Raw genomic sequence first — 12,725 nt, 5'->3', positions numbered from 1 at the left:
TATAAGCAAATACAGGCAAACAAACAATATGCGTAAACCTATACTATTTTATAACAAGGAGATATGATTGTAAATTGCCAACAAAAAGTACAGTGCAGATTCATAAAAAATGATATTTAATATGTCAGAATGACACTTTATATACTCAAAACTATAATAAAAAATTTGCTTTCATTGAATTTTTATCTGTTATCTTTGAGTGTTGTTTTAGCTGCTCTATGGAAAACAGGAAACGAGATGGCACAGGAAGTATAGAGAAGAAAGCAGGATAAAGTGAAGTAAGCAAATCAAAACAATATATGAGTTATGGAAACAATACCTTGACACCTACACTTAATGTATGTGAAACATACTAGTGTCACGTACTTGCACTAAGGTCTGCAACCTAATTTCTGTTAACCCTTATACGAATGCCTATGCTACGAGTTAAAGGACCACTCTAGTGCCAGGAAAGCATACTCGTTTTTCTGGCACTAGAGTGCCCTGAGGGTGCCCCCACCCTCAGGGACCCCCTCCCGCCCGGCTCTGGAAAGGGGAAAAGGGTTAAAACTTACCTCTTTCCAGCGGTGGGCGGAGAGCTCTCCTCCTCCGATCCTCCTCCGTTCCTCCCCGTCGGCTGAATGCGCACGCGCAACAACAGCTGCGCGCGCATTCAGCCGGTCACATAGGAAAGCATTCATAATGCTTTCCTATGGACGCTGGCGTGCTCTCACTGTGATTTTCACAGTGAGAATCACGCAAGCGCCTCTAGCGGCTGTCAGTGAGACAGCCACTAGAGGATTAGGGGGAAGGCTTAACCAATTGATAAACATAGCAGTTTCTCTGAAACTGCTATGTTTATAAAACAATTAGTTAACCCTAGCTGGACCTGGCACCCAGACCACTTCATTAAGCTGAAGTGGTCTGGGTGCCTAGAGTGGTCCTTTAATGAGGGAGCGTCACTGTGTATTAGGGAACCCTGCTGGGCTTTATTTTTAACCCATAGTGAATTTTGCACTTTTCTTTTACCTGCAAAAAATAGGAAAATCAGAAATCCTCTGTTTTGCCGCCAGATTGTGATGTGATGCAGTGTATGGAAAATAATGAATTGTATGGAACTTCATTATTACGTATACTGAATTGCCTTTAAACCAATTAGCACTTTGTGATAATCAACAAAGGTACCCTAATTTGCAAAATCGATTACTTTCTTTCAATTATTTAATAAACACTCAAAGTAGAAATATAAATTATAAATGATAAGCTCTATTATTATAGATTATAGCCCCCCTCAGTTTCAATTTTGAGAAATTATTAAAAATCACTATAAAACTGACCTTTTTTTACACCGCCAAGACCATCTTTGATGAAGTCATCAATCCTGATGACTTTTGTCCAATCAAATCAAAGTATTTGGGCACCTATACAATCGCCAATCCAATGCATCTCATAGAACAGCATTGAAGTAAAACCATTACATTTGAGATGTCTTTGATGGTTTTAATGCTTGGAGTGTCCCTTCACAGACTTCTGAAGTACTTTTTATAGAGGTAAACAGCTTAAATGACAAAATTAAAGTCATGTAGGCATTCTGATTTAAAATGGCATTCTTAATTTTTTTTATAACACATAATTACTCTTTTTAATTGGGTGTCGCTAAAATAGAAGGGTAACTGGCTGCAACTCCATTCACTCCCCATTTAGCTTTAGATTCCTTGGTGGATCTTCATACAATTAAAAAACAAACACACACAAAAAAACCAACAACAACAACATCCTTGCTCTTCTTTTATTACTTTTTTGGGGCCCGTGAGTTGCTTGCTTGCAGTAATTTCAGAATTTACACCAGTTTGAAAACGAAACAAAAACTTTGTGATTGGCTGCAAAGCCAGACATGAATCTAACACTAAATACAGGAAGTAAAAGGGGAAAATTGGATACTCTTATGATTCCATGTTGCTTTCCAAAAAGTGATGCAAAATTAAAGAGGGAGGAGTCACCAAAGATATGTGCTTGCTGGTTCGCTGGTTTCCATGGTGATTAGACCACTTTTAGAGCTTTAGACCACATTGTAGAACAGAACACTTTTATAATTTTCCCCTTGAGTATTACGTTTGTCCTAATGTTATGAAAAAGCATTCTAAGTTAGCAAAAATGTTCATTGTGTATCTCCCTCATTGTGTAGCTCATTGTGTATAGTGTATCTAAGTTAGCAAAAATGTTCATTGTGTATCTCCCTGTTTCTAGATTTAAGTACATGTAAGATGATAAACAAACTGCTTGCGGCTACAAATAAAAGAGAATTAAAAAAAAAAATTAAAACGCATACCAAGTATTTAACAACAACTATATAACTTTATTATATAGATATATATTATATACATATAGCACAATATGCACACAAACGTGACACAAATTTCCTGTACACAACTATTTACAAGAAGAAAAATACTGTACAAATGATAAGACATATACATATATATATTGCACAAAGTTCCAATAATAATATACAAAGAGGACCTTGATCTCTGTGAGTGTTGTACAATAAAACTTTGAACGATTAACTTTTTTTTTTTTTTTTAATAAGACAGCAGCGTTTACAGAATAAGCCACACATTAACTTTGGTCCGAAATGTTCATAATATTCTCAAGTTAACATATAACCACAGGTGCTGGGGGTAAGTATTATCCGAGCTGAATGGGTGGGTTTAAAATAAAAATGGACATTTATGTACATAGCTTAAATTGTAATTTCCAGTGTCAGTAATCTACCAAATAAACGTCATATCTACACGGCTACAGGAGTGTGCATAGACTAGCCCAGATAGGAACCGTACCATTGTATCTACATATAGCTGTTTATATGGTCCTTTACTGGGAGTATTTGTAGCCCACTGAAAGCAAAAGTAATTTTTTTGCTCATTGGAGTTATGAAACGCAACAGTCAGTGTAAAACTCTATGAGTGATGTAGCAGTGCATTACCTATTCGTAAGTACTCAGTGATTTAAGAATAGTTATAAAGTAGTAAAATTACTTTGTAAAACGCCATGCAAAAACCACATGCTTGGCACGTACATGAACTTGTGTATATATATATATATATATAGATAGATATATATATCACTCTCATCAACATCAACCAAACAATGACTTTAACATTTTTTTCACTAAACTGGAAATTCTGAAATGTTACGTAAAAATAGTTGAATTGGTTCAATTCAGCTATTTTTCCAGATTGGGTATTTTGGTCTAAAAATGTTAAATTATCTTGTTTATTTTTCGTAATTCCTACTTTGGTGAACAAACCCCTTTTTTTATAGTCCAAAACTGAAGGGGTTGCCCATCCCTAAAATAGATTTATTGTAGCTGAAATACAGAATTATAATCTTTGTTATACTACAGGCACACAACATGCATATGATGCATTCAGATACACATGGAAATGTCCCTCTATATCAATCAACATTCATGTTGTTGACATCCTTGCATGATTCTCTTGCATAAAACTTAATGGTTTACCGTCATATCAGCAGTGTCTAGGTTTCAAGAAAACAGTCTTAAAGGACAGTGTTGAGACTAAGCAAGGATAAAGGGATTAAGATATAAAAATATCAATGTAAAAACAATAAGAAAGTAGTTAACACTTTGTATGTGACAAGGCTTAACAAGAACCATCAAAATGTTAATATTAAAAACAATAAATAGCAACAATTATCTACAGTAAGAATATTATAATATATAACTTGTAGAAAGACAAACAAAATGGTCACAGAATCTGCTTCAAATGAGCTCGATAGAGGAATGCACGATGGCCTAGCTGTTTTCAATTGAAATTTAGATCACGTTCAGGCATCCATCAGCTGGCTGAGCATGATGGGAATAGAAGTCTTCAGATAGCAGGGAGATCACAGCATCTTCGTCCCTGTTCTAGCTGAAGGTATCATTTTGGCAGTGATGTATTTTGTAAACACACAGGGTCAGCAGAGCGTGGCCAGCCAATGAAGAGGCTACCTGTTGCATATACAAGCTTCAGGCACAAGAACAAATATTTAGACACAAGAAATGCCACTTACATACAAGCTAAACAGTTGTAAAAGCTGCTCCTCTCTTAGCTGGACTGTTTGTTAGAAAATATGTAAATAACATGTAAAACAAAAAGACCAGCCTCCTATGCAATTTAGCAACAAACAACGTATTGTTTGCTCTCTAATTCATTGAATCAGGTTAAAAAGCCCAGGTGATTTAATTTGCAATATCCTTTATACAGCCACTCTTTTTTTTCTCTCCCAAGACAAGTCTTTGCAAATTGCATTTTGTAATCCAGTACGCATCCCTTTAGGCAGGTGGAGACAAAGTTAGTAGCCTTGGGTCACAGTGACCACAGTTGCATTTTAAAGGTGACATATTTCTAGATCTTATCATTATTATTTTTTTTTATTTTTTTTTACCAATTCTTTCTGTGCCACCTTTTTTTCTGGACACCTAACAAAGTAAATAGACTGTTTATACATAATGCTATTCACCCATTTTGTCCTACAGGCAACAGTGAAGCACAGGCTAGCAGGATTATTCTAAAGGGTGAATTCAAAGTGAATTCCAAATTTAAGGTAAAAGTAAGCCAAACTAGGAAAACTCTCTAAGTCAGCTTTTTTTTTCGGTCCGTCTCCTATGGCCTTAAATTTGAGTTCTCACTTTAGTTAATAAGCCTAAGTGTTAAAAGGGAAATATTATATCTTAATGTTGAGTTAACCAATATGAAATATACAAGAGTATTTTAAGCCCTTCCCCCAATGATAAAGCATGATATTTGAAGGGTTCTTGGCCAGCAGACTAACGTTTCAGCTTACTACAAGGGAGGTTAAATGGGAGACTCAACTCGATGGTACGGACTACAATTCCCATGATGCTTTGTCAGCCTTAAAACTTTTTTAAGGCATAATGGGTTTTTCAGTTCTACAGAATCTGAGGGTTCACCTCTGTTAGCTGTGGCAAAATGTACCGAACCATGTGACGACCAGGAAATTGGACAGATCACAAGGAAGAAGTGAGAGGCCCTCACAGTTTATCTTTGTTCTTGTGTCTCACAGCACTGGGTATAGCCCCACCTGTGAACCAAATGCTTTTTGCCTGAGGCAGCTGCTTTATGAGGTCTGCATTCCACGCAAGTCGTGAGAGAGTTTGTCAAAATGAGGAGGCTTAATTTAATCTTAAAAAACATACAATTGGATTCTATTGATCAAAGTCTCTCATCTGCAAATAAGGCTAGGGATGTAAAAACAGCACCAAATACCCACTAAAAACAGTGAGATTTTCCCCCTTTAGTGTTGCAGTTAGAAAGCTTTGCTGGATAGGCTAGTAGCTCGTTTTGTTATCTAATACTGAATAAACCAAATGACACTTGTGACAATTATTCCCTATAGCACAAAGCTGATAAAATGCATTATCTAAATAGGGGTGGCCAAAAGGTAGAGCCTAAACTGTTGTATAACTTTAACTCCTATGAAGCTTTTCCAGCCTTGCTGATAGCAAAGGATCATGGAGCTTGTAGTTCTATAGTAGCTAAGGATATACCTTTTGCCCAAAATTGATCTAGCAATCTCTTCAAAGGTTAGAATATATATAGACTTATACCAGAAGCAAAGCGAGGTTTAGGTTAAATTCAAAGGGACTTGGAGAAGATAAACATCACATTTCCTGCTACTGGCTTGCACTCTGTGTATTTTTAGAGGTAAATACCTCTATTTTGAAATGCACACAGATATTTTTACTCTGCTGCTGCACAGTTACCATGGTTTGTGCAATAATCTAACTGCTGCAAACAACACTATTACCAGCCTACTCCATACAGATATGAACTCTGATACAGCCGGAAAAAACCCCCACAAACTAAACTGGTTTGACTGAACCTACAAAGTATGTCAACATTCTAATTCAAGTTAATGCAGTCAGCTTCTGACACAATAAACGCCTCGCAGTTACCAGAACCAGCATATTTTCAGGACACCTACTACTAGTGGGCAGTTCATGAAGAGTGCTGCCCTGCAGTATGCAGTGTTAAGATGGTACGGAAGGAATTTCAACTCACTTGTCAACTGCCTTGACTAGTTAACTGATTTCCCTCCTGCAGCATGTCAACTAACAATACAAGGTAGCATTTTTCCTGTAATCCATTGTACAGCGCTGCGGAATTTGTTGGCGTTTAATGAATAATAATAATACTACTAAAATGCTCTACACAGCATACAGGAATAAAAAGTGTCCAGTAAAACATTGTGGTTCTAGAAATCCTACTACCAGCGAAGCAATATGAAAAATGCATGGCATAACTTGCTAACTTAAAGCACAATTAGAAGCATTTAGTGTAAACCAACCACTATATCTAGAGTTTGTTAGCTACCAGTTTATACTGGCCCAGGATCAAATGCACTTTAAGAAATCATGATTTCCCATTACATGTCAAATACGTCTTACAGAATAGCAGGATTAATACGCCTTTTAGATTTTCATTTGACATTGGCCTAAAACCTGTGTTGAAAAGTCTCCTACCTAGGCCTTCCACACACACACACACAATTACTAATACATCTGTTCTCCTGAGCACCTAAATGTATGGGTTACAGAGGTCATTCTTAGATGTAAGAATTGGAATGTCTAGAATACACCAGAAAAGGCACCTTCACGGGGCAATTTCACATGATTGTCCACGTGAACAATGTGAAATGCATTTTAACACTATTTAATCCAGATAGCCTAGATTGGGGTCTAGAACATTCTGCAGGTAGCATGGGTTATGGTCTGATTAGATATTTTAGGGTATTTTTCAAAGTAATTTTGATATAATCACACAAAACCAAAACTACAAAAGAGCTTTGGCTAACAGCACAGAAAGCAGCACTGAAATTTCTAGAAATAGCTAGAAGAACAGCATCATGGAGGCAGCTGATCTTGACCCAGATAAGACTTACAAAACCCTGACCTTTTGCCTGTTTAATTTTAATATGCAAACAATAACTTGTTAACCACAATGAATTCTCCTGGTTCTTTGAGAAAAAAATTCTATGCAAAACACAGACCTCGTACTATGCTAGCAGTACAATCTTTGAGTGGGGAATAACATTTTGCTTACACCATGGCACTCTAAGGGTCATAGATTCTCTGGATGGAAACATGCTATTTTAAATCACAATGGGCATTACCTATATAACGCCAGAGGGGTACTGTATTGATCAGTCATCCGGAACTCAAATGGTTAATGCAGAAATTAAATGTTGTATGCAAAAAAAACAGGTTTAAACACAGTTACTAAAATAAACTGTTGATGTACATCTTGCAAACCAAGGCGGTGATAAATATGGTACCCCAAATGCATGGAAACTACATCTCCCATAATGCTTTATGTACATCTAAAAGCAAGCTGTGCATTGAGGAAAATGTTCATAAACATGGGGAAACCAAGATTAGCCATCACTATTCTAGGCCATATCAGCAGGAACATAACAGAACATAATTCAATATTTCAATGAATATAATGTGTCTGAAACAATGGAAGCACATTTTCAATTCAGTCTGCCACAGTCTGCCTATATACATTTTCTGTAGACATGCAACATCTAAAAGCAGAGCAGGTAATAGAGAAGTTGGCACAATTAAAGGCTAAGAAAAGACAATGGATCCCATCTGCAGTTGTAAATATCTTTGATTAACTGCAGTCCATTATACAGGTTTTCCTCACACAAAACATCACCCTCTCTTGGAAGCTTTTGAAAGAAAAGAATACAATGAGATTTCTTGCTGTTCTTAAATAATTTCCAGTGTTTTAAAAGATTGGCTTTTTACGTCATGATGCAATATTTTAACGATTATCCAAGGTACAATACTGAAGAAGTAACAGAGTTCCATCGGGGGTCTCATGACCCAAATTATAATATTAGGGTTTCATGGCAGGTCAGGAGATCCCCCCCTTGTCTCCTTTGCCCTCTTGCAGCTATAGAGCCACTTGATGATTCGGGCGTTACGTTCAATTACTGAAGTGTTACTGTTGCCTCCTGCAGGGAGCTGCCCACTTAGAGGCTCATCCTCTTGAAGTCCACCAGTGCTGTCATCTCCACTCCTCCGGCTAAAGCCGCTCTCCGAGGTGGCCACGCTAACACTGCGAATTCGGTGCTGTGACCCTGGAGCGTCTTGTAACTCCTCCTGGGCTGCAGTAAACCTGTCCTTGCCCAGTTCTTCCACCACTTCAGGATCTAGACCACAGTACTTGAAAAAAGTGTCAAATTCAGAGAAAGACCGCGAATAGCGGGAACTGATGTCCGATTGTGAGCGGTGAAGGCCACTTCTGGAGCGGAGGTCTTGACATACCCTGCCGAGAGGTTTCTCCTCTCCATCAACTTTGCCCTCTTCAAGGGTTTGAGGCACTATTGTGGTTTTTTCTTTCACATTTCCCTGAAAAAGCCTTCGCACAAGGCTAGCCCGAGTTTGTTCGACCAGGCTGTCCCCTCGACTTTTCTGGCGATATATGACCAAGGAGTCGGGCCGCATCTGTCTCTTGCTGCTCCCACGTCGTACGGGGGGACCTGCTTGATTAGGAGTGGCTATTTTTTGGGATATCTGTTGGTCCAAATGCTCCTGGTGACTCTTTTTGCTGCTGCTGCCTTGTGAGCTGCCGTCGCTGCTGCTTTCTGAAGCTGAGCTGCCCCGGGTATTACGTTGGCTGCCATTGCTACTACCCCCAGATACCACCTGTGGGCTCTTCACGTACTTGGCCTTATCTGCTGCCAGCCTTTCCACTGCACTCAGCGTAGCTCGTGGTGTCCCAGTCTCCATCTGTCGCCGTAGATATTCTGGGCCCCTGGTCAGCAGCCTGATGGGCACCACAGGGCTGTGGTGCTGCAGCTGAGAAATAGGCTGCATCCTCACTGCATTCATGATATCTGTTGGCATAGCACCTTTGGGTGCTGCTTTCCCACCTCAAATGGAAAACGAAATCCTCTTGCTTCTCAGGTACAGTGAGATTCCTGTAGCTGCCTGGCTCCAGTGGATGGGAGCTCAATGCAGAATGCAGGCTGCTATCAATGTTCCATTCAGCGTTCTACTGCAATGCAATGTCTGCCTCTCACTGTTACAATGTATCAGCTGCTCCCCTGGATGAGCCTGAGCCAGTCTGCCTGCCTGTACGGTGTGTCGCACTCTCTGCTCTATAACACTGTTCCCAGGCTGGCCAATCAGCGCTCGGGTCTGCCTGTCTGAGCCTAGGAGGGGCGGGGCCAGCAGCACACTCCTGCAGCCTGCAGCAAGGACGAGCCCCCATGAGGTGCTGTGTTTGTTTAGCCTCTGTTACCACACGTCTCCTCCTCCTCCATGATGTCAGGCACACTGATAAGCTCTGAGCACTAAGTGTGTGAATGCCCCGTGTAACAGCGTTAGTTCCAGCAAGATTTAGGGAGACAATCTCTGTGTTATTACCTGACAGTAACACCTGTTATTTTGAAACGTTTGCTGCACATATAGGGGTATGGCTGGCTGTCAGGATTTGTTTGTCTGGAGGGCAAGTCAAGTCAAACCCCAGTCATCAGAAGACTTCACTCACACCTACACTCTTTGTAAACTATGTTTGTGCATTCTCCAGCTGCAGTACGACTCACAGCAGTCCCAGCCAGCAAACCTGAGGCTGATTTGTTAACCTGACCTAATTGTTTTATTCCCCAATGTTTTATTTTTAGGTGTACTGCACTGTAGAATTTGGATTTATGCTTTATATCTAATTAAACATTTTTAAGAGTTCACATAAATGTGGTGTGTTCATTTTTCGGTGATTTGTTTTGTTTTACATACACCTTTTGCATGCTTTGGGATTTACAGCTAAATAGTAAGTTGTGGTGAAAACAAATACATACACAGGGTTCAGTGTGTCGGTTTTGAGATATAAAATAGCATGTTTCCATCCAGAGAAGCTATGACCCTTAGAGTGCCATGGTGTAAGCAAAATGTTATTCCCCACTCAAAGATTGTACTGCTAGCATATTACGAGGTCTGTGTTTTGCATATAATTTTTTTTCTCAAAGAACCAGGAGAATTCATTGTGGTTAACAAGTTATTGTTTGCATATTAAAATTAAACAGGCAAAAGTTCAGGGTTTTGTAAGTCTTATCTGGGTGAAGATCAGCTGCCTCCGTGATGCTGTTCTTCTAGCTATTTCTAGAAATTTATATATAGGTTATGCTGAGTGTTTTGTTTTTGTTTTTTAACTAACCTGTTTTTCAAATAACTCGTTTTAATCCTTAAACTCTCCAAGCACTATAACCACTACAGCCACTGCAGTAGTTGTGGTGCTTATCGTCTTTATTTAACCCCTGCCTTTCTATCACTTCCTCCCAAACTGCTCTCATTCCCTTAGTTTTCTCCTAAACAGGATGTCATATCTACAGTAGACAAATGAACTACAACAACCAGAATCCCTACATTACTACTTTACTAGTAGTGCTTATGTGATAAGCTAAGCAGTGCAAAAAAAAAGTTAAGTAAACATCATGATTTTTACTTTCCGGTTTGGTGAGCACTCACTGCAATGATTGTGAATTTGCAGTAAATGCAGGAACTTCAAATACAAGTAACTTTTTTTTTTTTTTGTCTTTGCATACCTTTTAGTGATTACTTTGTAGAATGCAAAAAAAAAAAAAACGTCATCTACAGCCTGGAGTATCACGTTAAGAAATTATTGACAAAAAAGTCATATTTTAAATAATGCTATTTTATGCCTCAAATGAGACACTTTCCTACTCTTCCATTGGGTTTTAAAAAGTTGCACCATCATAACTTTGAATAATTGCAACGGTAAATGTGCAGAGAGGAACTTGCAACTGCTATCAGCTCGGAGGGTGGCTTAGAACTCCAGTGATTTGTAAAATTGCTGCAACTCTAATTCTGCCTCTCAGAGTTGTCAGCCAGTCCAGAATGAGAGTCCTGTTTTGCTTGTTTTAAATTGCTCAAGGACCACTAAAGTCACCTTAACAACTTAATCTCAGTGGTCTGGGTGCAGTGGTCCTTTAGGTTTAGCCCTGCAATATAAAACAGCAGAGGTTTTTTTGTTTTTTTTAGAAACTGCAATGTTTACAATGCAGTATACAATCCACCTCAAGTGGCTTTCATACTGACTGCCACTAGAAGTGCTTTCGCTGCACACTGACTGAGTAAAACTCTGTTACAGAACCCCATAGAAAAGCGTTGAATGTTCATCAGTTTCCAATGATCCTGTAACATTAGATTGGCCAGTACATAGAGAGCCGAATGATGTCACAGGAGGCGGAGTGGCTGGTAGTGCCAAGGGAATCTTACACGTAAGTGTTAACATGAAATTGGCGGCGACGTAAACATACCTGTGAAATAGGGCATTATAGCGTTAAGAATACAGAATTATATTCCCTAACGCTATAGTGTTCCTTTAAAACTTTACATGCAGTGTCTGCATGCTGCACACACAACTTGGACCGAGTTCTCTCCTCACTACTGAGTCAGTCGAGCTGTGGACTGCTCATACAGATTAACATAACCTTGTTCACTATTCAGTGAAAATTACTTATCGCATAAAATGCAATTGCTATGTTTCAAAATGGAAAAGCACATCATAATATATCTGCTACATAGAAATGCTAATTTGTAGTAAAGGGCGTTGCACATAGTAGACAAGAGCCTGTAGGCAGCTGCTTACTCTGCCAAGTAAAAAATTCAGCCCGGATTATAAATATAAGCAGAAAAAAAAAACGTGTTTTCGTTGATTTTGCTTTCAACCCTCCTGAATTTCCAGTTATAAGGATCAATGCAGCAATTGTAAAGTGGGTGACATATTTAAGCCAATACATGCTTTGCATTAATTTAATCCGTGAAGCTCAGTGCATGCGTGTGCATTACATATCACAAATGCAAGACTTCTGTGAAGATAGAATGCAAATATTTCCAAATAAATACACTCAGGCATGCATAGAATTGCCACAGAATAATATTCAATACAATACTAAAAATATTACTCATACCAAATTGTTTCTGGCCAAATTTGAAAGCAAATTTGCTTGTGCAAATACTACATTATTTCTATTAATGATGTTTTCCCCCATTCCCCCCCCAACTTAGTCTTAATATTAGCCAGGTGCATGGTGTGTGCGTTTTTATTTTACTGGATGTGCAGTAATTGATAAGCCTTAGCCCTTTGCTGGTAAAATTGAGAAATAATGGCTAGAGTTACAGTAAATTATGGGATACTTGCTTTAGGTGTGAAAGAGATAGCTCTCTTCCTTGTGAGAGGAAGTTGTGAGCTTCAAGGAGTCTCTATGCATTCGAAAAAGTCACCACATCCCTATTTGTGTTTAATTGCAGCTAATTTTCAAAGATAGCAGATTTCACACTCCTGCTGAGAAAAAAGACATTGTACTAATACTGGAATTAAAGCCCTTTTAAATATATTCGCTTTAAACCCCTTTGTTGTCCTGATAGCCCTGACATGTCATTGTACAATAGCCCTGACATGTCATTGAAATGTTTTCTATATTGTTTAGAGGTAGACATCTGCTCATGCAGTCAATTGCAGCCATCTTGGAGGAGGCATACGCAATCCTTAGGTATGTATTCTCCCCCTGCCAGTAGCATTCACATACAGACTTGCCCCTAGCAGTGGGGACCTTTTTCATTTGCCCCTCAGTAATTGCACCCTGTGTTTTGGCTTGCCCCCTAGCAGTGGCATTCTCCACTTTGGTTT

The 12,725-nt window shown here is 38.9% G+C and overlaps 1 protein-coding gene across 1 annotated transcript; it reads right to left on the bottom strand.

Annotated features, from left to right (window-relative positions):
• Positions 1-2,370: 2,370 nt before the first annotated feature.
• On the bottom strand, positions 2,371-9,158 carry FAM110C (family with sequence similarity 110 member C). Its single transcript, XM_063442221.1, has one exon. The coding sequence runs from the start codon at positions 8,918-8,920 to the stop codon at positions 7,916-7,918; it is 1,005 nt and encodes a 334-aa protein (XP_063298291.1). The 5' UTR covers positions 8,921-9,158; the 3' UTR covers positions 2,371-7,915.
• Between the last annotated feature and the right edge of the window lie 3,567 nt (positions 9,159-12,725).

The sequence above is a fragment of the Pelobates fuscus genome, chromosome 2 (genome assembly GCF_036172605.1).
Source record: "Pelobates fuscus isolate aPelFus1 chromosome 2, aPelFus1.pri, whole genome shotgun sequence".
NCBI classification, from domain to species: Eukaryota; Metazoa; Chordata; class Amphibia; order Anura; family Pelobatidae; genus Pelobates; species Pelobates fuscus.
Note: the sequence above shows the minus strand (reverse complement) of the source record. Positions and strands in the feature narration are given on the sequence as shown.